The sequence below is a fragment of the Oncorhynchus mykiss genome, chromosome 16 (assembly GCF_013265735.2).
Source record: "Oncorhynchus mykiss isolate Arlee chromosome 16, USDA_OmykA_1.1, whole genome shotgun sequence".
Lineage (NCBI taxonomy): Eukaryota > Metazoa > Chordata > Actinopteri > Salmoniformes > Salmonidae > Oncorhynchus > Oncorhynchus mykiss.
Genome location: NC_048580.1, coordinates 68,953,758 through 68,981,197, shown reverse-complemented (window position 1 = coordinate 68,981,197; position 27,440 = coordinate 68,953,758). Strand labels below are relative to the sequence as shown.

At 43.7% G+C, this 27,440-nt stretch overlaps 3 protein-coding genes across 5 annotated transcripts in view; all 3 read right to left on the bottom strand.

Moving 5' to 3' along the window:
- Positions 1 to 7,484, bottom strand: part of LOC110492634 (partitioning defective 6 homolog beta) — a 32,319-nt gene extending 24,835 nt beyond the window's left edge. Inside the window, exons 1-3 of one of the 2 annotated variants that reach the window (XM_021567060.2) lie at positions 7,321 to 7,478; positions 7,094 to 7,218; positions 888 to 1,110 (exon numbers count right to left, since the gene is read on the bottom strand). In XM_021567060.2, the coding sequence (XP_021422735.2) occupies positions 888 to 1,110; positions 7,094 to 7,156 (286 nt within the window). In that variant the 5' untranslated portion in view covers positions 7,157 to 7,218; positions 7,321 to 7,478. Of the gene's footprint in view, positions 1 to 887; positions 1,111 to 7,093 lie in introns of both variants that reach the window. The other variant, XM_021567059.2, reaches the window with a different exon arrangement.
- Positions 7,485 to 10,980: 3,496 nt separating this feature from the next.
- Positions 10,981 to 19,451, bottom strand: LOC110492632 (activity-dependent neuroprotector homeobox protein). Of its 2 annotated transcripts, none has more exons than XM_036947652.1 (4): positions 19,291 to 19,451; positions 15,625 to 15,741; positions 15,244 to 15,342; positions 10,981 to 15,016 (listed from the first exon to the last, which is right to left on the bottom strand). In XM_036947652.1, exons 2-4 carry the CDS (start codon positions 15,730 to 15,732, stop codon positions 12,080 to 12,082), a joined length of 3,144 nt encoding a protein of 1,047 aa, XP_036803547.1. In that variant the 5' UTR covers positions 15,733 to 15,741; positions 19,291 to 19,451; the 3' UTR covers positions 10,981 to 12,079. The 2 variants fall into 2 exon arrangements, with proteins under 2 accessions (XP_036803547.1, XP_036803546.1); XM_036947651.1 differs by lacking the exon at positions 19,291 to 19,451 and adding an exon at positions 18,716 to 19,168.
- A 736-nt stretch (positions 19,452 to 20,187) lies between these two features.
- LOC110492631 (dolichol-phosphate mannosyltransferase subunit 1) lies at positions 20,188 to 23,633 on the bottom strand. Its single transcript, XM_021567057.2, has 10 exons — positions 23,453 to 23,633; positions 22,800 to 22,899; positions 22,674 to 22,707; positions 22,482 to 22,558; positions 22,082 to 22,107; positions 21,847 to 21,942; positions 21,420 to 21,488; positions 20,931 to 21,045; positions 20,688 to 20,807; positions 20,188 to 20,496 (listed from the first exon to the last, which is right to left on the bottom strand). Exons 1-9 carry the CDS (start codon positions 23,581 to 23,583, stop codon positions 20,703 to 20,705), a joined length of 753 nt encoding a protein of 250 aa, XP_021422732.2. The 5' UTR covers positions 23,584 to 23,633; the 3' UTR covers positions 20,188 to 20,496; positions 20,688 to 20,702.
- Between the last annotated feature and the right edge of the window lie 3,807 nt (positions 23,634 to 27,440).

Genomic DNA, 27,440 nt, shown 5'->3' with positions numbered 1-27,440 from the left:
TATCGTTCCTGTCTGGTATCAGGGCCATTTGAACGCAACAATTTCAAAAAGATTTTACTCAGTTACAGTTCATTAAAGGAAAAATCGGTCAACTGAAATAAATTCCTTAGGCCCTAATCTATGGATTTCACCTGACTGGGAACACAGATGCATGTGTTGGACACAGACAGCTTTATAAAAATAATAATAATAAAATAAAAAAATACAATGAAAAAAAGCTGTGTGAAGTTGCTGGATATTGGCAGGAACTGGAACACGGTTTCATACACGTAGAACCAGAGCATCCCAAACATGTTCAACAGGTGACATGTCTGGTCAGTTCGCAGGCCATGGAAGAACTGGGACATTTTCAGCATGCAGGAATTGTGTACAGATCCTTGTGACACGGGGAGGTGTATTATCATGCTGGAACATGAGGTGATGACCGTGGATGAATGGCACGACAATGGGCCTCCGGATCTCGTCACGCGAGATCTCTCTGTGCATCGAAATGGCCATCGATTAAAATGTAAACGTATATTTGTTGTCCACCCCACCATGGGGCATTTCTGTTCACAATGTTGACATCAGCGAACTGCTCACCTACACAACACCATACATAAAATATAAAACGCAACATGTAAAGTGTATCAGGGCCCATGTATCTAGATACGTATTCTTCCTTACCTTTCAGGCTGACCACATTATCCATACGGAGGATTACTGCACTGTTGGCGCTAGAAACATAAGCATTTCCCTGCTAAATGTGTACTCAACCAATAAAAATGTATGTCGATATGTTGTACGACCTCTGTTCCATTAGCAACGTTGAAGATGTCATACTAATAATGGAGGGATAAAAATAAAACGTCCAAAATGTAACAAACTGCCCTGAGGCTAGGTTGTACCTTTCCTCTGCAGGAAGAGGCGAAGCACGGGGTCAGCCACGGAGATGGCTTTGCGGTAGTTGTCATCGTTGTTGATTGGCAGCAGGTCACCGTGGACGTCAGCATAGCCCACCAGCAGGTCCACGTTTGGGATCCGGTGCATGTGCTGTAGGAGCCTATAGAACTCATCAAACCGGCCCGGCTTGGACCGGTCCAGGGAGAACCGGCGGAATTCAGCCCCAAACTGACAGTCAGACAGACAGACACAGACAGAGAGACAGACATGTGACACACTTTGGATTGGAGGAATGATAATGACCTTGGTGTTTGTAGAAAGAATTTAGCAGGAAACAGTTAACAACAAACAAGAAAGACATTACACAGTGGTTGACATAGGCAAATTGCCTGTTTGTTTAAGCAGTAGGCCTCCTCTTCCAGAGCACACAGCTCTAAAGCAATTAACTCATGACTGCTGTGTGACGGAGCAGAGTTCACAAACCGGCAGGAGATTTTATTTGACCCCCTCAGCCACAAACAAGCCGGGCCAAGCCGGGCCGGTTTGAAAATTAATTGTCAAAATTCATTGTCAATAAGACTAAAATCACAACGAAATCGGCCCAAAGTTATTTTAATTGAGGAAATCTGTTCCCACGCATAACTAGAGAAACAAACCATATGTGATCACATCCCCATGTATATTTGACTTTATTTATCTAGGCAAGTCAGTTAAGAACAAATTCTTATTTTCAATGACGGCCTAGGAACAGTGGATTAACTGCCTGTTCAGGAGCAGAACGACAGATTTGTACCTTGTCAGCTCGGGGATTTGAACTTGCAACCTTTCGGTTACTAGTCCAACGCTCTAACCACTAGGCTAGCTACCCTGCCGCCCCATGCAATCAAGGTTTGAATTGATTCTGTTTTTGTCAAGTACTATCTGTTTGGGCCTCTTGCGGTCAATTAGCAGTGTACAAATTATTCATAATTATGTTACTACGCCCCCCCCCCATCCATCTGCTCAAGAAAAAATGTGTCCGCAGCTGAATGTGTTTGGGAACTAGGGGTGTGCTGGTCAACTGTTTGTTCATCCGCAACCACCCGACTAGATGTGATAAAGTGAAAATCTGAGGCCTGCACCCAACCCTAACCCCAACCCTAACCCCAACCCGCGCTGTAGGCTACAGTCAAATACGGTGGAACCATTTTTTGACCGATATGTTTCTGCTTGTAATTTCCAACATTTTCTGTAGGCTATTTGTTAGTCAACTTGTCTATAATTAGATCCATGCAGCTTCTCTTCGGTCATTATATGTTGCCCTAGAAGACAAAACAAACCATTGCTCAACAGAATAATGTAATTGAAGCATTCATTCTATCAATCTATCTAGTTGACATCAGTAAAGTTCTCTGTCATCTTTAGCAGAGCAAATAGGTTTAGGGACCGGGGAGAAAATACAATAACACAAAAAAAAGGGAAGATTTTCTGTACAAAAAAAGTCCAAATGACATCAGTTGGACCGGTTGCAAGGAAAAAGAAAGCTGTGAAAACGACCCAAAGTGTTTCTGATAAGATTTAAGCTCTGCTTCGATGCATATTTTGTGTGGTTGAAATACTATCAGCATTTATGATGAAGACGGCCCCTCTACAGATGGTATGTAGCTGGGCATTGAGTTCTATCAAGAAAGAAGAAAGAAAATCATTTCTCCACTCCTGTTCCCAAGTCCAAATTTTGCCGACATTTAGTGTATCAAGAAATGCTTAATTCTGCAGGAGTTAATATTAACGCTATATGAGAGGTTATAGACCTACAGTCAGTGTCCAGATTTCCCGTTCCATTTAAACAGAAGGCTACACTTCCCTTGACGTGCCATAGGCCTATTTCAAGTCCTGTCTTGTTACTGTCAAATATGTACAGCGCCTAACAATCATCATACATAACATAAAACCACCATCATCCTCTTTAACCACGTCACCTGACCTAACAATCATCACACCACCAATATCATCCTCTTTAACCAAGTCACCTGACCTAACAACATAACACCACTATCATCCTCTAACCACGTCACCTGACCTAACAATCATCACACATAACACCACTATCATCCTCTTTAACCACGCCACCTGACCTTTACCAAACAGGACCTTTCTGGCCCTCCATTCTGTTTGTTTTCACATCTCCTTCAGCAGCTTTTGTCTTATTGAATTAAACTTCAACAACGGCCTTTTTGCCTCCGTGGACGGACGTTAACCTTGCCTGCCCATTCCCAAAAATCATCATTTGGCGATTGGCTGTGTACGCTATTTGGTACGGGTACAGTTAAGAGTTAAAGCTTAGGCCTACGCACTAATAGCAGATAAATTATTTTAGCCTAAGACCTCAATGTAGAATATAGATATAAATTGCATAAGAAAGATACCTTAAACATCCATATGCATATTTTTTCCTTCAGGGGATAGATCAGCTTTAATATTGCAGATAGATTGTGGCTTCCATCAATGTAATTGTCTGCATCATTTACAATCCCACATATTTTGTTGTCGTTGTAAATATAAATATTTTTGAAAATATATGTTCTTGAAAATATATCTTCCCATTAACCCTTCCACCCCTCCCCTAATTGGAGTAAACTAATGTACAACAACACTTAGGCTTCTACATACTATATGCATTTTACGAACACAATGTATTTTTTTAAATCGCATCCTTCAGCTACCCTCAACCCCCTTACCATCTCTCTGAAAACCATCCAGTTTCATTTGTATTTGTCACATATTTTTTTAGCTGTGCCGTTTCACAAAAGTTCTGAACCTACATATATTTTACGGAGACAGTATATTTTACATTAGGTATCGTTTCTCATTATTCAACCAGCCCACCACCCACCCACCCACCCGTCCTTCAGCCAGGCAATATTGAATAACCCTAAACCCGTTCTGAGTCAACCTGTGCATCACTATCGGGGTGTCTAGAAGCCCAGAGCGTTAATGATGATTATGTGTCCTTGGCTTATTAGTGTAAAAGACGAGTACAATCTGTGCGTCAGTGAGAACGTTTGATATGCATCTGTGGGTGTGCCTGTAGTGTGTCACCTATACTAATACAACAGCAGATCCACATTCGTAATGTAATATATAGTAAAAAGAAAGAGAACCCGTGGAATGAGTAGGTGTGTCCAAACTTTGGACTGGATAGATAGATATATAGTAAAAATAAAGATTTTATAATTTTAGTTTTACTATTTTCAACATTGTGCAATAATAGTGAATAAGATCACAACTGTGAAATAAAACATACGGGAATCATGTAGTAACCAAAACAAAGTGTTAAAACAATTCAAAATATATATTTTATATTTGAGATTCTTCTAAGTAGCCTTTGCCTTGAAGACAGCTTGGCATACTCTCAACCAGCTTCATGCTAGTTGAGAGGCAGTCCCCTGGAATGCATTTCAATAAACAGGTGTGCCTTGTTAAAAGTTCATTTGTGGAATTTCTTTCCTTCTTAACGCGTTTGAGCCAATCAGTTGTGTTGTGACAAGGTAGGGGTGGTATACAGAAGATAGCCCTATCTGGAGAAAGACCCAGTCCATATTTTGGCAGGAACAGCTCAAATAAGCAAAGAGAAACGACAGTCCATCATTACTTTAAGACGTGAAGGTCAGACAATCTGGAAAATGTAAAGTGTAGTCGCAAAAACTATCAAGCGTTCTGATGAAACTGGCTCTCATGTGGACCGCCACAGGAAAGGAAGACCCAGAGTTACTTCTGCTGTGGTATGATGAAACTGGCTCTCATGTGGACTGCCACAGGAAAGGAAGACCCAGAGTTACTTCTGCTGTGGTATGATGAAACGGGCTCTCATGTGGACCGCCACAGGAAAGGAAGACCCAGAGTTACTTCTGCTGTGGTATGATGAAACGGGCTCTCATGTGGACCGCCACAGGAAAGGAAGACCCAGAGTTACTTCTGCTGTGGTATGATGAAACTGGCTCTCATGTGGACCGCCACAGGAAAGGAAGACCCAGAGTTACTTCTGCTGTGGTATGATGAAACGGGCTCTCATGTGGACCGCCACAGGAAAGGAAGACCCAGAGTTACTTCTGCTGTGGTATGATGAAACTGGCTCTCATGTGGACCGCCACAGGAAAGGAAGACCCAGAGTTACTTCTGCTGTGGTATGATGAAACGGGCTCTCATGTGGACCGCCACAGGAAAGGAAGACCCAGAGTTACTTCTGCTGTGGTATGATGAAACTGGCTCTCATGTGGACCGCCACAGGAAAGGAAGACCCAGAGTTACTTCTGCTGTGGTATGATGAAACTGGCTCTCATGTGGACCGCCACAGGAAAGGAAGACCCAGTTACCTCTGCTGTTCATTAGAAGTTCATTAGAGTTACCAGCCTCAGAATGCAGCCCAAAGAAACACTTCAGAGTTAAAGTAACAGACACATCTCAACATCTACTGTTCAGAGGAGACGGCGTGAGTCAGGCCTTCATGGACAAATTGTTGTAAAGAAACCACTACTAAAGGAAACCAATAATAAGAAGAGAATTGCTTGGTCCAAGAAACACAAGCAATTGACATTCGACCGGTGGAAATCTGTCTTTTGATCTGATGAGTCCAAAATGTGAGATATTTGGTTCCAACTGCCGTGTCTTTGTGAGACGCAGAGTGGGTGAACGGATGATCTCCGCATGTGTGAAGCAAGGAGGACGAGGTGGTGTGATGGTGCTTTGCTGGTGACACTAAGTGATTTATATAGAATTCAAGGCACACTTAACCAGCATGGTGCTGTTGGAAAAACATTCCAGGTGAAGCTGGTTGAGAGAATGCCAAGAGATATCATCAAGGCAAAGGGTGGCTACTTTGAAGAATCTCAAATATAAAATATATTTAGACTTTAACACTTTTTTGGTTACTACTTGACTCAATGTGTTATTTCATAGTTCTGACATCTTCACTATTATTCTGCAATGTAGAAAATAGTTCAAATAAAGAAAAGCCTTGACTGAGTAGGCGTGTCCAAACTCGACTGGTAATGTGCATGTGGGCCTACACCACTGATAAATCACTGTGATGTTTATTGTCCCTTGCACAATATATATCAAAACACACATATTTCGCTCTGCAAAGGCTCACTTTTAAATGGATAGACGTTGGCTAAACCCTGTGATGGCACCCACAGCGACTAGCAGTGTTGTGGTTAGTGCTACACAATGCTAGATTAGTGACCCCTTGTCTCACCAGGCTGAAGAAAACAAGCAAATTGTATTCTTCTTTATCTGCACTTGGGAAACTAAAGAGTGGTACTATTGTCATCCTTTTCATGTCTAGTCTTGATAGCATATCATTATTGACGAGTGCTGATTGATACATAAGTTAGTACTTGGAAGTAAGCCTGAATTATTATTATGCGACAGTGCAATAGTGGTAGTGGCTATTCATTGCGGATATCGCAATCAAGGAAACTGTAGTTAATAAGTATGAAATATGTACGCAAATAGCGAAACGTGTTTACTACAAGCGATCCATTGCGGAAGGAACCGAGATCAACTGTGACTCCTGCGCAAAGGACAATAAAACAGCACAGTGATTTATCAGCGTCCTAGGCCAACAACCTTCAATACAGATTCATTACCAACCGGTCAGTAGGCCATACAATCTGTGTCTCAGATGCTTTTGAATCTTACGGTTCTAGCATTTCAAACTTAAACTAGTTTGTAAATCATAAAATGTATAACCAAACACATCCTATGCAATTGTGGAACATAATGTTCAACCTCAATGGATCAACCACAGTAATGTCTGGTTTGCTGACAAGTATTGGCTCATTGTGTGCCTGGCTGGGTAGTCACAACATTGCCTAATCCGACCGCAAACTAATAATGGAATTCGTACAAATAATGGAAGGTGATAAAACATTGATTCCAAGCATTGGCTACCAAACACATGCCTTCCTCACACCAATCCACATTTGACACTTGTTCATTCACTGGCTAGATAAACTGACTGGCCAACTAGTTAGCTTTCTAGATAGTTTGCAAACTGTCGCAGACGAGATAATTACAACATCATAACTTGCTGACAAGCGAATAAGCAGGTACATTTACCAATGATTTGAAAGTAAGGGGTTTGAAGACTTCGATAACTCACACATACAATAGTTACATAGCTAGCTGTTCTGTGTTGGCAACTAGCTAGCTAATTTAGCAAACAACGCACCTTGCTCTTCACCTCCACGGCGCCCAGAGACCGGTTGCTCGGCACTCGGTGGTTCTTGTTCATCTTTCGCTAACAGGAGCGCCACAGCACACACTTGCCCTCACGGGGCTGCCCTCGTCTGCCCTCTATCCCAAATTATATCAACACAAGTTATTCCAGTTAGCTGTGTGTCCTTATAAAATACTGAAATTCCCTCGTTTGGATTATTGTCCTCCTCCACAACCAACCTGCTCTAAACTTATCTTCTCAAAACTCGCCGTCACATCGCCCGTTTAACCACTTAAACGCTGTCCTGCGTGACGCTTCTAACGCACCCAGGAAGCGGCCCCTGCCTGGAGCCTCGTTCCCAACACGCACACTCCCGCGACTGTCAGAATCAAGTCAAACTTATCTTGATCACTTTTAATAAGGTCCTGTACAATTCTTTTGATAATATGACGTAACCGAAAAGTCAATAAATGTTTTGTGTTTTGTCTTTTGTCCACATAATCTTGTCTACGTTTTTAAAAATGTTTATCGGCATGTCATATATTGTGAATACATGTCTAAAATGCCTTGTAAAGTATTTAAAGTACGAAGAAAGTAAAGCATAAGGAGATGCGCTAGGTTTTCTGTCACTGTCGTGTACATCGAAGATAAACCTTTACAATTCACCTTGGCCAAAGTGAGGTCCTTTCCCGAACTGCTTGATGTTTGTATGTTGTTAAATTGCGCCATCTGTTGTTAGCGCAGACAGTTTCCTTCAAAATATATAATTCAGCAAAATACAATGAAATATCATTTTATTTGTCACGTGCACAGTGAAATGCTTACTTACGAGTCCTTTTCCAACAACTCAAGAGTTAAATATAAAAATATATAAAATAGAAATAGTGACACGAGGAATAAATACACACTGAATAATGATTAACAAGAGTAAAATTCCATGGCTATATACAGGCAGAAGAATTTTTTTATTTTACCTTTATTTAACCAGGCAAGTCAGTTAAAAACAAATTCTTATTTTCAATGACGGCCTGGGAACAGTGGGTTAACTGCCTGTTCAGGGGCAGAACGACAGATTTGTACCTTGTCAGCTCGGGGGTTTGAACTCACAACCTTCCGGTTACTAGTTCAACGCTCTAACCACTAGGCTACCCTAGCACGGCTATATACAGGGAGTACCAGTTTCAATTTGCAAGTTCAATTTGACATACAAAATGTCAACCAGTAGCGTAGCCTGAAATTCGTTGGTAGGTGGGCCTGCTGAAATTTGGGTGGGCCCCACAATTTTTAGAAAACTATTGTTTTGGGAAAACCGCTAACTTCCTGCAATTCTACACATTTTGCTATGGGGCAAAGATAAAAAAAAATGTGCAGTTTTATAGCTAATCTTATGTTATTCTAGACATTTTGCCATGCATTTTTTAAAGCTAATTAAAGCTAAAATATAGGTGTGTTGACACTTGTTTGCTAATTGAACAAATTAAGTAGGCAGTGTCGGTGCACATAGCCATTGAAGCCCAGTGACATATGCCTCAATGCAGTCACTCTCGTGGCTTCTAAGAAGTGTCGCTTTCAGTTAGTTATTTTTGGACCACCCATCTCATGAAAGTGAATGTCATTCCAGTTCATCTGAATGTTATTTCAGTGCACTGCTCGCTCGGAATTATATCTGATGGTGTTTGCATGTTTAGATAAAAATACAAATAATGTCCCGTTTTCTAACACTGACAATTAGAGAGCATTAAAACACTATTTAGATTTTTTTTTTTTTTGCTCAATCTGATTGGGATGTCCACATCAACTAAAATGAATAATCCCAGAATATTTATGATTTATCTGGTGTCTTCAAATACTGTGACACATTGACGACAGATGGTATTGTTCTGTTTAATACTCCTGGTGTATTATTTCCATTAAAGCGCTTCACAGTTGGCTATTTCATAGGTCATTGCGATCTAAAGCTCCTGCTGAAGATGATGTGCTCCAGTCAATGGCTATGTCCCTGGAGTTTTATATTTTCTTAACAAGATCACAGTTTGGTCAACAAATTGGACAACAGCCACGCCACGATGACACCATTGAACCACCGACATGAAATCACCCTTGCCGAAATAGATGTAACACAGACAGGTAAAAACTCATCCCAAATACTGTGCTGACTGTTCCTAACCTTTGGTGCTCTTGTTGACGCCATACTTACAGTGTGTTGTGTTTAACACGAGAGACAGTACAGAGACACTCTAACTCCAGGGGGCACCAGTAGGAGCTTCAATTCCTCACTGCCTCACTCCATTCCCCTCCCCCTCCCTCCCTTTCTTACTTCACTCCCTTCCCTCCTCCCCCTAATCTCCCCTCCCTCCCCCCTCCCTCCCTTCTCTCTTTCGTTCTCCATCTCCCTCCCCTTTCTCTCTCGTTCTCCCATCCCCCTCTCGGTCTCTCTTCCCCCGTCTCCCCCACCCTCTCTTTCCGTCTTCCTTTCTCCCATTCCATTCCCTCCTCGCCTTCTCTGCCCCCCTCCCCCTGTCTCCCCCACCCTCTCTTTCCTCCTCTCCCCGTCTTCCTTTCTCCCATTCTATTCCCTCCTCGCCTGCCTCCCTCGCCTTCTCTCCCAGTCTCCCCCACCCTCTCTTTCCTCCTCTCCCTGTCTTCCATTCTATTCCCTCCTCGCCTGCCTCCCTCGCCTTCTCTGCCCCCCTCCCCTTTCTCTCCCAGTCTCCCTTCCCCCGTCTCCCCCACCCTCTCTTTCCTCCTCTCCCTGTTTTCCTTTCTCCCATTCTATTCCCTCCTTGCCTGCCTCCCTCCCTCACCTTTTCTGCCCCCCTCCCCCTTTCTCTCCCAGTCTCCCCCACCCACTCTTTCCTCCTCTCCCAGTCTTCCTTTCTCCCATTCTATTCCCTCCTCTGCCCCCCCCCCCCTCCCGGTCTCCCTTCCCCCCTCACCCTCATTCTCCCTTTCCTCTCTTGTTCTCCCATCCCCCTCTGTCTGCCTTCCCCCTGTCTCCCCCACCCTCTCTTTCCTCTGCCAGTCTTTCTTTCTCCCATTACATTCCCTTCTCACCTGCCTGCCTCCCCTTCTATCTCTCTTTCCCCCATCCCTCCCCTTTCCCTCACCCTTTCTCCCTCCCTCACCTCCCCCCCCAGTCTCCCTTCCCCCTCAGTCTGCTTAGCACTCCTGCTGCTCACAACACTGCAGATGAGGCCTTCACATCTCCCAGTCTGCTAGGCCTCTCTTTCAGCCTCCCCCTGCCACTCCCTCCCTCCCCTCATACCAGCATAGCAACACTGAACAAGCCAGCAAGGGGGAGGATGCGCTCTCGCAGAGGGGCAATTTCCCTCCATCTTATATCATTCTTACCAGGAGGCTAGAGACAATCTATGGTATGGAACATAAGCACAAAACACACATTTGTAGCATAATGAATAACTCGTATATAAAATCATCACTATAAAACAAGCAGAGTCAATATGGAACTGTCATAATTTTTGGGGTTTGGCACCAGATTGATACACACTAGAGCAAATTAGCCTCAACAAAGGGTTAATGCAATCTACTGTTGATTTCTCATCAACCATCACCATCTCAACCAGTAGTGGGTCCACTAAGTCCCAGACGCCTCATGCTCCAGTCTCACAGAATAGCATAGCTCACATGGACTAAACTCATGAACCCCTTGTTTTACACACCGAAAACCGTGTTTAACCGTGTGTAATTTCCGGTCAAAATGAACTGTAATAATACCGGAGACAATAGGATTTGTATCACCAGTGACCGTTTACAGCTAGCTCATGGGTTACGTTTGGGAAAACCTGACTTGAAGTGCTACTTCTTAGGACAAACCAGATCTAGTCTCCATTAAAAAAAAGGGGTGTATCACATCAGAGCATAAGACATAGGAAAATAGGTTGGACCAGGAGAAGCACAACGCAACACTTTATTGTTCATAGATGCTCAAGTTAAAAAACAAAAAACAAATCAAATTGAAGATCACAAATTAAAACATACACACAGAAACGTCATATTAATAGCGAATGCTCTCTGTTTCAAAGGCGACAGCAAACGTCTATTCTCGGTGGTAAAATAAGGAATAGGTGAGTGAAGAGAAGTACAGTCTAGACTACAAAGCACAGGGCTACAGAGATCAGTCCAAATGGCCCTTCCACTAACGGGGAGAAGGATACGAGGAACTCCTTCAATAGAACCAAAGTTATTACTGCAAATAAAAAAGTATAATCAATCATAGTAAACAAACAGCGAAAAAAAAACAAAAGCAATCAATTATGTTCATTTAAAATGTGCATTTATATATATATATATATATATATATATATATTTTATTTAGCAAAAACGCTATGGTTTTGTTAAAAAAATAAAAATAACAAAACAGAGAAAATACCAGTCACCAAAGCAACATCTAGCAAACCAATGTAGAACATACACAGCTAGCTGGTACACAGAAAGACAAGAAAATATTTAATGAGTACATCTATAGCAACTTCTCTCCAAACAGATCTAAAAGACTGTACAAATATACACTAAGCTATTCCTGCATACCTGCAACGAAAAAAAAAATGGGGGATTCTCTAGTTTCTCTTAAAAGCTAGTAAAATGGTAATAACTCAAGTTATATGCCACAGTGAAACTCGTCGCCAAATGGACAAGAATAAGTACTCATCTGAATTTTCTCGTAAAGTAAATAGAAGGCAAATAATTTCAGGGTTCTCTTACCTCCCTGGAGGTAAGATATAAACTGTTCACAAATCTTACATCACTCACAGCTACTTTAGGACTGCAGAGCAGCTTTAAATTGGCCTTTTGACATTTGACATGTTTAAATATCATTGGATGGCTTGTGGAAGTGAAAAGGAAAGTGGCTCTCCTTCTCACCTCGTCTCCTTCATGACACCATTGACCATTTCTAGCTCTAAAGTTCTGGTGAGGCAGAGCTGTTGGATCAAATGTAACGTCTCTGTGCGCGTCGTGTCATCTGTTTGTGTCAATTGGTCAGACCTGATGCTTGCCGAGTTGGGCCCTAGTTTTTCCACTTCCCGATTGACCCAGTTTGGCAACAGCTTCCTTCCCTTTAGCCTGCCTTTCCAGCAGCGTTGAGCCATATCCATTCTCTACATGACCCTCTTCTTCTTCCTCCTCCTCCTCCTCCATGTCCTCCTCCATGTCCTCTAGGTCTGGGCTGGAGTGGTCCCCTGTCCCTACCACCTCTCCCTCTCTCCCAGCAGCCAGCCTGTCATTACCCATGGAATTCACTTCTACTGCTCCCGTTTCATCCTTCTCCTCCTCCTCATCATCTATTTCATCCTCATTGCTATCTGAGTCAATAGCTATGGGTTCTGAAAGATACTTAGGCCCCCTCTGTTTTAAGGTGCTTCCGATCGTCTTGTTTTGGTCGCTCTTGGCCCCACAGTTGGGCTGGGTTGTGACCCTGGCCTCACTGCCAGACCCTGTTGAAATACCCAGCTGGGGAGTAGCACCACCGTTAGCCACAGCCCTCTCCTCCATGCGCTGAATGGCCTGCTCAGACCGTCCGATGCACATCCTGGACGTCCGCCTCTCCACTGTCTCTCCACGGTCTCCTTTGCCCTCAAACAAGCACTCAGAGTCGAAGGTCAGTTCGTGGCTGAGCTGGCTGATGTCCTGCATGTTGAAGCCCAGCAACACTTCAGCCTTCTGGGTCTCACAGTCCCGCGTGCATTTCCTCCTGCGGTTGGTGAAGTGGCTGGAGATATCAGACTTCCACAACCACAGACTTGAGGCTAGTTTTTCCACCTCCCTACGCGTTGGGTAGGGCTCGCGGTTGAAGTACTGCGAAAGGAAGGCTTTCCGCGCCTCGTACGACTCATCCTCGTGACCTTTGGGGTCAAGGATCAGGTTGACAGGGTCATCTGGATTCTCTACGAAAGCTGCAGGGCTCTCTAGCTCTCCAGGCGGCAGCTTACGCCGCTTTGGGTCGTTTGGGTCACAGTTTTCGAAGCCGGCCCGTTTGAGGCTAATGCCCTGGGCCTGGGAGACCCTGGGGGAGGGCGCAGGCCTGCTTTCCTGCCCGTTCTGGGTCTTCCCCACACCGCGGCAGTGGACGAGGTGCAGAGTGATGGTGGAGGCTGTCATGTTGCTTGTGTACACACCCAAACAGTGGATACATTTGTAGGTGAGTTTTTTCTCCACCGGGTGCACGGTTTGGATAACCTGATGCCTCTCTCTCAGATGGTGTGCCAGTGCATCAGAGATGGGGCCCTTGAGGATGGAGAAGCACAGCGGGCACAGAGTCTTGCCCACGTCTTTCTTGTACGGTACGGCCGCCTGAGGTGCACTCTTGGCAGGCGAGCCATCTTCTGAATCAGAGGGCATCTTTGGGGGTTGGCTGGGCACGGTCCTCTTGCCCGTCTGAGTGGACGACGAGGCACTCTGGGCATGGAGGGCCACGGACTCCTGCGGTGCGTCTCTCATGTTGTAGGTGGTGACAATCAGCTGGACGTTCTTGGGGTTGCCCTGCTGCAGAGTGAGGTCGAAAGTCAGAGGGGAATCGGTGCGTGGCCCCACCGTCTCGTCCGGGTGGGACTGTCGCATGTGCGAAACCATCTTCTCCACGTCGTTGAAGGTGGCGCGGCAGTGCGGGCACGACAGGCCGTGGATCAGCATGTGGTTGAGGAGTGTGTCGCTGGGCAGGTAGCGGTTGCAGTACAGACACTTGCTGGTGAAGTTGTGGATCTTCATGATGTAGTTGGCCACGGCAGGTACTTTCTCCGCCTTGTGCTCCTTCTCAAAGTGCGAGCTGTACACATTCTCAGGGAAGAGCTCGTTGCAGATGGTGCAGATTTTCCACTTCTGTGTGTACGACGTGCCCAGGACAGAGTTACCCCCCTTCCCTTTGGCCGTGACTGAGGCCACCGTGGCGGCAGCCGCCTGGACCCGGGAGTTGAGCGTAGACGAGGAGGAACTCACCACTATGGGGCTCCGCAAACCACCAGTGAGGTTCTGTTTGGCTGCTTGAGAATGCTGGGGCACAGACACCTTTGCGTTGCCAGGCAAAGTGATTCTCACCTGCTGCCCGCCTATAGAGAAGGATTGGGTAGTCCCACTCTTTAACCCAAATGCCCCTTGCTTCAGGTGAACCCCAGACAGGAGTCCCGTTGAGCTCAGGCCTGACTTTGGGATGACGATTCTGCTGAGGTTCTGGGTAGAAACGGAGCGGACCCCGCCCACTGTGGTGGTCACTAGCTGACCTTTAGGTCCTACCCCGATGACAGTCTTCTCCCCCGTCTTCGGGGATACCACGATGACAGGTTTGGCGCGAGGTACCACCACGTTTGTGTGACCAATCATGGCGGTCACCTGGTAACCGATTCGCTCGTGGTCCTCAATAACATGCTGCACCAGTGCCTCATAGGTGCGTGGCAAAAAGAGGCAGCGCTTGCAGTGGATGGTGTTGCTGTTGGCGTTTGCATTACTGCTGCGGTCTGTGTTCCCTGTGCCCGTGGTGGTACCTGCTGCGGAACCGTTGGGCGTGGCCTTTTCCTCAAGCTTAACCAGGTAGGGCTTGGCCACATGCTGAAAGTGTTCTCGGTAGATGTGTTTGCGCACCACGTTGTAAAGCGGGTCCCTGTAGGTGCACTTCTTGCAGTAGTACACCGCCTGCTCGATGCTCTCGCCGGGCCTCTTGCCCAGCTGCATGGCGTCCTTCAGCCCACCCACTGCCCCCTGCATGCCCCCGGGGCCCTGGCGAACCACGTTGTTGGGCATGTGGAACAGCTTGATGTGCGTCTCCAGAGTCTTCTTGTTCCCATTGTAGGTGCAGTAGGGGCAGTTAAGCAGGATGCGGCTCTCGAAGTCCTCACTGTGGACATTGCGGAAGTGACTCTTGTACGCTGAGAAAAATTTGGAGGAAAAAGGGCAGCCGGAACAGCAGAAAGGCTTTGATCTGTAGTCCTGGGAGACGAGACGGGGGGGGAGACGGACGGACGGGGGGGGGGACGGGGGGGATAGAGACAGTGGTCAGTCGTGTGATGACATTTACTCTATGTAAATAAAACGTTATTTATTGAAAATAAAACAGACAACAACCCAGTTAAAAGCCTTTAAGAGACAAAAGAGCAACAACGCTAAAATACAAGGTGTTCCAGTGTGCCCCTCCAGGCAGGCCGTGAGCCACTCACCTGGGATTTGGTCAGTGAAGGATCCCACACACATACATCATCCCAGGTGGTGTGCTTGATGTAGAACTCGTTATTATCAGGGACATAGTCTTTGTAGTCCTAAAAGGGAGAGAAATACACGATTAATCACAATTCATATAGAGTCAATACAAAACGTCAAGTCTGACAGAGATGATTGGCTAGGAGTCGACGACCTATCATAGTTGCGGACTGGGCTCATTTATTATAACGTCAAACAGACGGGAGAAATTTGAGGCTTCCTAAGTTGATGGCTGAAATGTTTCTAGACTGATTAATTAAATTTGCTATTAATGAATGAGCTATTATCTCTTCCGTGTGATAATGTGTATCAAGGGGCATGCTCACACATGGATAGCTCACCTCAATGTGGTCTTTACAAAACTCCAGGCCAATGTCTCCCAGAACCCGCTTGACATTTCTCCTGGCTTTCCGTAAGCTGCCCAGGTTGTTGACCGGGAGCTGGAACATTCTGCCCACCTGGAAAAGGGAGGGACACAGGTAGGTGGACAGGGGAGAGCAACAGGTGAGTTCAGGGGCGTATTCATTTGACGAAGTAAACAGTTGCTAAACGTTTTGCAACGGAAAACATTTACTCCAAATGGAAAACGTTTCGCAATGAAAACCAATTCAGGTAGGTCCCGCCCCCGTTTCATTCTGTTTGCTTCCATTTAGTTCCTAGTGAATACACCCCAGGTCAACATATGAACAACATCCATTGTTGTAGAGAGCAGCCTTCAGTAGACCCAAAACAAAAACCCTGGGGGATGGAAACACATTTCCCAAATAACACTAGAGCTAATATCCACTTCAGTGATTGTTACTCTACTGCCCCTGTGAAACAATGCCACAAGAATACTTGCTGCCTGCCAGTCACCTTTCATCATAAATCCATCAGTGGTTTACCTCAGCAGCATCACTCAAGTCTATCCTTTATGACCTTACCACTACCACCTTTATACGTCTGTCTGTCTGGGCTGTTTGGTTTGTTATATTCCAGCCAATGCTGCACAATGGTAACACTATAGAATTGATTCTCTATTCAGGTCAAAGGTCAGGACACGATGCTTTAGCAACAAGCAGTACAAGGCCAAACACTCTTCATCCATCCACCCACCCACCGATGCCATAGCTCTTGTCGTATGTTCCAGAAGATGGAACATTGCTGCCGAGCTGAAAGTTGTCTGGCTGCCTGACTACCTTGCCGAGCTGAATGTTGTCTGGCTGCCTGACTACCTTGCCGAGCTGAATGTTGTCTGGCTGCCTGACTACCTTGCCGAGCTGAATGTTGTCTGGCTGCCTGACTACCTTGCCGAGCTGAATGTTGTCTGGCTGCTTGACTACCTTGCCGAGCTGAATGTTGTCTGGCTGCCTGACTACCTTGCCGAGCTGAATGTTGTCTGGCTGCCTGACTACCTTGCCGAGCTGAATGTTGTCTGGCTGCCTGACTACCTTGCCGAGCTGAATGTTGTCTGGCTGCCTGACTACCTTGCCGAGCTGAATGTTGTCTGGCTGCCTGACTACCTTGCCGAGCTGAATGTTGTCTGGCTGCCTGACTACCTTGCCGAGCTGAATGTTGTCTGGCTGCCTGACTACCTTGCCGAGCTGAATGTTGTCTGGCTGCCCGACTACCTTGCCGAGCTGAATGTTGTCTGGCTGCCCGACTACCTTGCTGAGCTGAATGTTGTCTGGCTGCCCGACTACCTTGCCGAGCTGAATGTTGTCTGGCTGCCTGACTACCTTGCCGAGCTGAATGTTGTCTGGCTGCCCGACTACCTTGCTGAGCTGAATGTTGCCTGACTGCCTGACTACCTTGCTGGCTGGGCTTACTCCTGCCAATGCTTTCTCCCATGGCTTGTAGATGGCGCTAGAGGACAGCTCTGCCTCCATTATGTAAGGCCTCCATTGCTCTGCCTGCCCCCTTTTCTGCAGCCTCTCTGTGATCACGGAATGGCGCCTCCTATTGAGTCAGCAGCAGAACCCAACATCTACAATGTGTCTACAGGGGAGTGGGGGCTGGGTGGGTAGCCAGCAGAGAATAGCCACTCAACAGCTGATGAGAGGAAGATAGTAGTAGTCTATATTTTACCCATAAACCTTATGTCCTATCTCATATATACAACGGAGCTATGTCTGTCCTAAGAATCAATGATGCCATTTGCTCTGGTCACCTCTGATCCTCCAAAACACATTGCTTACCAAAAAAAAAAAAAAAGTTGATTGTATCAGTCATATCCTGTCAGCAAAGGGTCATCTATGACCAGAAACACCACATAAAGACGGTTGGCATTTAAGTAGAACACCTAGCATAAATTCCCAAAAGGTTCAATCGAGTTCACCACCAGTCTTCATCCTGATTGCCCTCACACAGGGACCATGTGAACAGAGGGTTGAATCAATAGAGTATGAAACTAACCTCCAAGACAATGTTGACACCGTACATGTAAAAAAAAAGCTGGAACATTAAATCACATAGCAATTGTGATAGTTGCGTGACGTGAATAAAGGAGGCGGGACACTACTTTCTCATACGACATCACGACAGTCAAAATCAAACCTGCGATGTGCGGATAATAACCCCGTGTCACCTAGTCTCTCTCTCAAGTTGCTGAATGAATCTGGTAACGTTACCAGACTTGATTATAAATCCCGGTTCACTTTTTTTTTAAATAATGTTAGAAAAATACGGTTACATTTGATAAGAGAAGGGACCTAATATAGGTCAAATGTGACTAGTAATAACTAAGCGAGTAGGGGAGGTTATTCACGAGCTATCTCCATCTCCCCTCTTATTGATGTGGTTATGGCTTTGATTGAAGTCAATGATTTATATTGTTTAATGTCTACATCTGGTTGACCAACGAAAGAGGATACACATAGATCTAACACGATTACTACATGCATCTTTCCATCGTGGCTTTACGCCAAAATAACATCTGATCTGGTATTATTCTCCACGCACGTTAGATTCGATAGGCGATAGTAGCTTGCTAGCAGTAGCTAGTGTAGTAGTGAGCCACCACAAAGGGAAGCGCACGTAGAAACACCGCGAACTAGCAGCTGCTAACCGAGTATTAGAAAAAGATCTTCGGTCAGTGCTGATTCTGAGCGCCACTCAGTGCCCAAGTTTAGCGAGACAAAAGCGGTGTCATGTTCACCTATAACTTATGATATACGCTATCATAATTGTATTTTTTTTAAATTGTTTTATTTAATGGATTGTACCTTTTAACTATTATATCATAATACTCCACGTTGTTTTATTTGTTATTCTCAAGTATCAACCCATGTCATGTTAAGAGTATATATATATATATATAAAATTTATCTTCTTCTTCCCCGACCGTAACTATGAACGAACAACGCATCATCATAACGTTACGGTGGCTAAACCCAGTTAGCTGTGTATCCTTACTAGCTTGGTTATCTGAAAAGCGGAGTATGATGTGTTTACCTGGTCTCAAATCCGGTGCTCTCTTGTTGTAGTAAATTATATCACATCAAGAGAAACAGGGAGACAATGCGTTAGGCACGTTCACTCCTATTGCTCCAAATACGCAGCCGGGGTTAACCGCCTTGCCGTCTTCTCTCCAAGCGGTCACACCACACCGAGAGAGGGAGCTCGACTCCTCTCACTACTGTCCGACACACACTATCCTTCTCGGCTACCGGGTATGGAGTGCCATTGAAACTCATTTAGTTAGCTAGATAAAACACATAGAACGCCCATTGTAGGGACATATAGTGTGGCTGGCGTTGTAGTAAATATTACGAGGAACCCCTCGTCCAAGAATGTGTTAACTCTGTGACTGTTCACTGATAACGCACTCCCGTCTCTTCCTACAGAGACAATACACCCCTAGCAGCCTGGAAACTGCCCTATCCAAAATGGCGCAATTGAAAGGGCGGAAGTGACATAGGTGTTTGAGTAGCATTTTTTTTTAATACTCATTGTGATATCCATATGAGTCGAGCCTTATTAAACAACTCAATTAGTGTGTTAAATCAATTAGCTTTATATGCTCTTACCTTTCAAGACAGGCCTCAGATGCTGTCCTAGGTCGTTCTTCAACGTCTGTCAGGGGTCGGTAGTTTCTATGCCTGAGGGACTGGGGTAAACAAGCTCGAGCTGCATTTGCTAGATTTAACCAACAGCTGGCGCACTCTAGTTTAGCATGGCATGAACGCATGCGTTATAGGACTACATCTGGCTTCCTACATTGCAGAGGGTCGGATGTATACAGTGCCTCAGTACTCACAGTGCCTTTGCACTTGCCCAACGTCAGAGTGCAATGAGAACAGTAGGTGGCGCTGTTCTATGATACGTTCCCATTACACTAAACTCACCGGGACTACTTTCCTGAGTCTGGGGTATTTCCCAAGCCTGAGTGCAAATTGTTCTCTGCCCATCTTGGCATGGGCCTCTGGGAGATTGGGGTGGTGGAGGGATGGAGAGACCATATCATGTGAATATTGGATTTAAATTAATGGGTGATTAGTTATGGTCTCCTTCAAGGTCTCATCTTTTTAATGTTTAAGGATTGTAATCTTCCAAGGCAGCAAAGGCAAGGCCCATTGAAGGCCATTGTTGACTTCTCCCCATTGCACCATGTTCTGGGCATTACATTCCAAACTAATATCATCCTTTCAATGTTGAAACATGCAGGAGCCTAAGCATCCTGCTATATTGTGTTTGATTTGCATGTTACATCTTTTGTGAGAACTTCAGATCACTGGGTAAAGAAAGAAAATACTGTCACACTCACTGTTGTTAGTGTAGGAAACCAGATGAACACAGTGCAGGTTAAACAATGCGGGCCAATTAGCACACTAACCATGTGTATTGTGTTTGTTTCTGCCTATGCACATTTGACAGTTTACATAGATTCCAATGAAGTAAAGAGCCATGCAGCAACCAATTCAAAATAATAGGAAATAAGGTCAACTATTTATTACCATTGATTTATTTTTTTTACAACAATCACAGGTCTCTCAGGTTTGGCTGAATACAAATCTTAGAAAAATGTGAAAATAAGTTCATCTATAAGTATACATAAGGATCTTGTGACTGTGACTCCCTTAACCAGGGAGGATGGGCTCGTGGTCATCTCTGGAGCGTAATAGGAGGAATGGTATTAAATACATCAAAACACATTCCATTTGCTCCGTTCCAGCCATTACTGTACGCCGTCCTCCCCTCAACAGCCTCCACTGGTTTGGAGATACATCTAGACTCTAGGGAGGGGATATTAATTAGTCTAATTAATTACCATCTGTGCTTTTCTTGCCAATAATCAACGATTTATAAAAAAAAGGGCATAGTCTTGTCATTTTCCATTTTGATGTTGGCTAATTACTCCACTAAACGCCCTGACTTAATGACAACAACAAAAAACATCATAAAAGCAATGCTGCTGAGTCCGAACCTAGAGCTTCATAAATCATGTTGTCGCAAAGAGAGTAAGCAGTCCTTTCAGGAACGATACTATTTCATTTCCTCCCAGTTTTGACTCCCCATAAACACGATCCACAAACGAAATCGGAACCTGTTTGGAAGACAGAGAGAGAAAAAAAAAAATCTAGTTTAACTTACATACAACCTATTGACATGACAAGCGTTCAAAATGGCACGACGAACACAAAACACACAAAGGGTTGAAAGGTCACACCTCTCCAACAGTGTAGTTCCCCTGTCTAGCACGGACAATCATCTCCATCTGAAAGACGTAGCCTTTGGACACACACCGCTCCACCAGACTCTCCAGTACTTCCTTCTTGTAGAGCCTGATGTCATCATGCATTAGAACAAACACCCACGTGAGATAACACCCACTACGTTGCTGACGAATGAAAACCGCTCATCTCCAAAACATTCACTTTTCAGGAAATAGAAGAGAAGAAAAAAAACTGCCATATTTTCCCGTTAACAAACATATATTTCCGAAACTTCAGAAGTTATTTTGAATTCATTTTATTGGTCCTGTTTAGAGAACTGCTTTCAATACATGTTAAATATGAGTCTTTTTTTTTTATTGACATAAATGGAGTTACAAGGTTTTCATCCGACAATAGTTCCCAGATAGAGACTGATATACCGGTATGCAGGTGTGGTAACTGTACCTGCTGTTCTTCAAACTGATTTACATTTTGCCACTTACCTGAAGCTGCCAGTCAGGTCTGATGCCCCAGGTCTCAGCAGCACCTGTGTGACATAGTTAGCTCCCCGACTGTAAGAGAGATAGGAAGGGAAGGACAGAAAGATATGAGGGAAATTGAATATTTAATTAAACTCTCATGAGAGTTAGGTGCTTGCTTTAGGTGCTTGCTTTGTGTGCTAGCACAAGCAGGAGAAATGGGGTGGCAGGGTAGCCTAGTGGTTAGAGCGTTGGACTAGTAACCGGAAGGTTGCAAGTTCAAATCCCCGAGCTGACAAGGTATGATCGTCAACAAATCTGTCGTTCTGCCCCATAGCCGTCATTTGTTCTTAACTGACTTGCCTGGTTAAATAAAGGTCAAATAAAATTTTTAAAAATGCCATCCAACAGTCTTAATGTACCAGAAGTGAGCGTGTGCCACTGCAGTTACCTGATGAGCTTCCTGCGCAGGTCCCAACCGTATACGCCACCGTCTCCTCTGTACCGGGTGCCTGACACTAGATCATACCCGCCTTCTCTCTGTTTCCTTGGAGACAAACACATTCACATCCGCTATTTGGTAACTGACGATCAAGTGGTAGAGATGCAGCGTATTAGTGAATGTGTGCATTTAAGAAAAATACACACGTTCACATTTTGGGATTATTTTTAAATAGATTACTTACTCTATGAATTCTGGAATGAATTTAGGCTGCAAACAAAAGGATGTAAACAAAATAAATACAAACGGATGTATTTTAGCATGGATGAATTCAAAGGATTTCAAAGACCATCTGTCTATGAAGCATTCGTATACAAATAGGCCTCAAATCAAATTTTATTTGTCACATACACATGGTTAGCAGATGTTAATGTGAGTGTAGCGAAATGCTTGTGCTTCTAGTTCTAGTAGCCTATTCAACCAAACAAGTTTTATAACACCACAAGTTACCTCCTGAATAGTAAAATGAACTAAATATAGTATTGGACTAAAACATATTGAATGTACAGGGTCCTTAGCCACTATCCCACCCTGTTCGTCTGCTATTGTATTGTCCCCGCCAGATATACAGGAGATCCACTCACATGATGGGAGAGGTCTGCGTCCATTATGAAAACATAGTTCCCAGTAGCATGTTTAATGCCATGGATGTAGGCAGTACCTGAATGAAGAATCAAATGACATTATCAGACGTGTGTGTAGTGTGTCTGAGATATTGTGCTAAAATACAGATGCAACACTGTGTTCACTTTGATGAATGAGTATGTGACACTTGCCTAAACCTAGTTTCTTTGCTCTAGGTCGAAGGAGCTGAGGGGGAAAAAAAACCAGAACGAATGTGTATTGTCAGCAGGTATGTGAATGTCAAATTACAACTACTAATATATATTCCAATCACTTACTATCTTGTCCTCTCCGTATATCTTCTGCAGTTGTTCTGCCACTTCAAGTGTCCCATCCGGACTTCCATCATCAATTACAATAATCTCATAGTTGTATCCACTGTAAATAACAAGCAAACAGATGTTTCAACTCAGCACACAAATAAAATGCTAATCTGACAACTGATTAAAACAGGGACTTTACAATTAACTCTAGCATTGTTCCAGTTATATCTTCAGTCAAAATGTCTTACAAACGTGCAAGATCTGTTCAAATTGAGTTAGTTAACTTACAAGAATTAACGTTACTCTTTTAAAAAAGGCACAACATGTAAAATGTGATTAGTCTTTTTTGTCTATAGCGTACAATGTTTCATGTTTAAATAATTCCTTTTGTTGTTATGAAGATGTAAGGCATTTGTAATAAGCTAATTAAGGTATTTTTTAGTCATATTGTATAGGAAAATAAAGAAAAAAAACAGGGGTTATTTCATAAAATTATATTACAAATGACCGGCTGAAAATCTCAGCAGCAGATTGTTAAAGTAAGCCATTGGCTGTCACCTAGCGACTCTGATATTTAATGACAGCTCTTCTCCGATTCTGGGCTACAGATCTTGTCATTCACTCTGGGCTACAGCTAGTGTAGCTAATGACTTGAAACGACTACTAACCTTTCACCGAAATATTTCACCAGTAGCCACACAATAAGAGGTAGATTCTCACGTTCATTGTAAGTTGGCAACAACACCGAATATTTATCACCATTTCCCCGGCTCTGATGTGAACCTTTTCGGCTTGCCATGTTGGAATGTTGATCCGGATGAGGGTGCTCTCAGAAATATCCACCCCTGCAACAAATTCTTAAAATAATTTGTTCCTAGCAATATAGCTACCACTAGGTGGCGATCTTGCAACAAAGAATACGTCTCTTGATTTTAGATATTGGATAATACTGATCATACATACACAACTGCAAATGTTATTCCCCAGTAACAGTAGCCTATTTAATAGTACTGTCTTGCAATAACTACATAATACAATCATTATCTCATTGAAGTAAAAACTTGCCCACTGTTTGGGGATTAGGAAAGTTAGAACCAGTGCACTTTTATAGACATGGTTGTGTTACTACTCTTCATTGCCATCCTACTGTAGAAACATGAAGACTATTTAAGTAAAAAGCCAGTCTCATGGTCAAATGCTGCGCATGCATACACAAAGAGTGCATGAAAACATAAAACATGGAGCATAATTAATAGACATACAAACATTTTCAGGGTGAAGTTTGGAACATCAGTTAACTACTACAAATACTTTCTAACAAAATATCCACTAGCTTCCATTAAAATGTTGTCTTATACAACATGTTAGAAATTTTGTTAACACACTTGGTTGACTTATTCAAATACGTGCACATGTACATTTCCTAATTTTTTTTATGTAAGAGAAAACACTTGAAACGTTTGTGTTACATGAGAAGAGGAAGAGGTGAAGAGCAGGCACCAGGTCAACTTCCTTTTCCCCTTTATAGTGGAGCATGTGTCTCTGAGTCACCGACTAGCTCCAACGCACCAAATACGCTCTATTGTGGTGCTTCGTCAGCCCCAGTCTTCCCATCAGGTCCAATGGCATAAGTGCTTAAAAAGGTTTTACTTAAAATGAAGGAGATGGACCCCAATGTCACACGAAAATCCATCTTTCAAGTGTGCTCAAGGCTGATATATAAAACATATGGGTCCTCTGTACAATTAGATGCAGATGAAAGCATGAACGGATAAGAGACCATAGCACCAGGTAGCCTAGTGGTTAGAGCATTGGGCCAGTAACTGAAAGGTTGCTGGATCAAATCCCTGAGCTGACAAGGTAAACATCTGTCTTCCTGCCCCTGAGCAAGGCAGTTAACCCACTATTCCCCAGGTGCTGAAGATGTGGATGTAATAACTAAGGAATTAGAGTTGAAGGCATTCAGTTGTACAGGTTTCTAGGTTTCCCCCCTTTCACCAAACACAATTTTTAAATAGTAAAATCAATTGGATGTGGAAATGTTATGATCATAGCTTGTCACATGGTACTGGATATGGCTGTTGTACCTGCTTGTGGTTGAGCACCTCTATGACAGCCGGTGCTGGGGACCGATCTCTCTTGTCTGTCCGACAGCTCCTGCGATGCCTGGAGGTCCCGTCTGGCCATCCTCTCGACCTAGGAGACCTTCACAAACACAATCAGAAATGGTCAGTAAGCAGCAATTAACCTTTTTGAATATTTTTATTTAAATGTTTTCCTCTAGGCTGCGGTAACACAGGCAAAACAATTCTGATATTTTGCGATTAATTTGTCTATTGACCAATCAGATTAGATATTTTGCGATTCATTTGTCTATTGACCAATCAGATTAGATATTTTGCGATTAATTTGTCTATTGACCAATCAGATTAGATATTTTGCGATTCATTTGTCTATTGACCAATCAGATTAGATATTTTGCGATTCATTTGTCTATTGACCAATCAGATTAGATATTTTGCGAATAACTGGGTAAAAAATCAGAATTGGCTTCCTGTGTAAACGCAGCCATAGAAAGACAGGTGCTGAAGGTACCTGCAAATCCTTTGATCCCCTTGTGTCCCTGGACGTTGGTCCCTAAGCGTTTTTTTCCCCCCGGGGGCACCTCTTTGCCTTGAGGAAAGAAGAACCCACTGATGAAAGACACTCTGATCGCCTAGAAGTGGTCTGACCAGGACTGGTATCCCCACCACTGCCAATTAGTGCTTTTTGAGGTCAGTTCGGCATTGGTTCGATAATTTAAAAAATAATCAGTTTTCAATGTAATTTTTTTTGACATTAAGTGCACTATGCTTTATGTTGGTTGAATGGTGTAACAACACAGAATAAAACAATTCATAAAAATTCCATGATGGTAGTGACTTCCCATTTCACTTATTAACCATGATTTATTCACATTACTTTACTTTAATAAAATATTTGTTTTATTCAATGACTTTCATTCCAAGTCATCATCTCATCTCTATAGAGCTGCTGCCTATGCTGTCTGACAAAATCACTATTTTAGTAGTTCTTCAAAGTAAATAAGGCATACTTTTATGACTGCTCAATACCAACTATCAATCACTAAGATCATATACACGGCTCAAAAAAATAAAGGGAACACTTAAACAACACAATGTAACTCCGAGTCTATCACACTTCTGTGAAATCAAACTGTCCACTTAGGAAGCAACACTGATTGACAATAAATGTCACATGCTGTTGTGCAAATGGAATAGACAACAGGTGGAAATTATAGGCAATTATCAAGACACCCCCAATAAAGGAGTGCTTCTGCAGGTGGGGACCACAGACCACTTCTCAGTTCCTATGCTTCCTGGCTGATGTTTTGATCACTTTTGAATGCTGGCGGTGCTTTCACTCTAGTGGTAGCATGAGACGGAGTCTACAACCCACACAAGTGGCTCAAGTAGTGCAGCTCATCCAGGATGGAACATCAATGCGAGCTGTGGTAAGAAGGTTTGCTGTGTCTGTCAGCGTAGTGCAAGAGGAAGGCATTGATGCTATGGACTGGCCCGCCCGTTCCCCAGACCTGAATCCAATTGAGCACATCTGGGACATCATGTCTCGCTCCATCCAGACTGTCCAGGAGTTGGCGGATGCTTTAGTCCAGGTCTGGGAGGAGATCCCTCAGGAGACCATCCACCACCTCATCAGGAGCATGCCCAGGCGTTGTAGGGAGGTCATACAGGCACGTGGGGGCCACACACACTACTGAGCCTCATTTTGACTTGTTTTCAGGACATTACATCAAAGTTGGATCAGCCTGTAGTGTGGTTTTCCACTTTAATTTTGAGTGTGACTCCAAATCCAGACCTCCATGGGTTGATAAATTTGATTTCCATTGATAATTTTTGTGCGATTTTTTTGTCAGCACATTCAACTATGTAAAGAAAAAAGTATTTAATAAGAATATTTCATTCATTCAGATCTAGGATGTGTTATTTTAGTGTTCCCTTTATTTTTTTGAGCAGTGTATTTTCAGGTAGAGATACCCCCACAGTAACTGCTTTCAATCCATTTCGCACGTTCTCTCTTCTCTCCGTCAACGGGGGTCTCCGTGTCTAATCCACACAGACTGAACAAGCTGGCGCGCAATGGATCATGGTCATTGTACACTGAACAAAAATATAAACGCCACATGTAAAGTAAAGTGTGTCCTATGTTTCATGACCTGAAATAAAAAACCCCAGAAATTGTCCATATGCACAAAAAGCTTCTTTCTCTCAAATTTTGTGCACAAATCTGTTTGCTTCCCTGTTGAGCATTTTTCCTTTGCCAAGAGAATCCATCCACCTGACTGGTGTGGCATATCAAGAAGCTGATTAAACAGCATGATCATTACACAGGTGCACCTTGTGCAGGGGACAATAAAATGCCAATCTAAAATGTGCAGTTTTGTCACACATCACAATGACACAGGTGTCTAAAGTTTTGAGGGAGCGTGCAATTGGCATGTTGACTGCAGGAATGTCCACCAGAGCTGTTGTCAGATAATTAAATGTTAATTTATCTACCATAAGCCGCCTCCAACGTTATTTTAAAGAATTTGCCAGTACGTCCAACCGGCCTCACAACAGCAGACCACGTGTA

Excerpts from the sequence above, each read along its gene's own strand:
- LOC110492632 (XM_036947652.1), bottom strand. The coding sequence starts at position 15,732 with ATGTTCCAGCTCCCGGTCAACAACCTGGGCAGCTTACGGAAAGCCAGG. Across the intron at positions 15,343-15,624 it reads TTTGTAAAGACCACATTGAG|GACTACAAAGACTATGTCCC; the intron begins GTGAGCTATCCA and ends TCTCCCTTTTAG. Across the intron at positions 15,017-15,243 it reads CTTCACTGACCAAATCCCAG|GACTACAGATCAAAGCCTTT; the intron begins GTGAGTGGCTCA and ends CTCGTCTCCCAG.
- LOC110492631 (XM_021567057.2), bottom strand. The coding sequence starts at position 23,583 with ATGGCAAGCCGAAAAGGTTCACATCAGAGCCGGGGAAATGGTGATAAA. Across the intron at positions 22,708-22,799 it reads TATACGGAGAGGACAAGATA|CTCCTTCGACCTAGAGCAAA; the intron begins GTAAGTGATTGG and ends TTTCCCCCTCAG. Across the intron at positions 21,489-21,846 it reads CTGCGCAGGAAGCTCATCAG|TCGGGGAGCTAACTATGTCA; the intron begins GTAACTGCAGTG and ends TCTCTCTTACAG.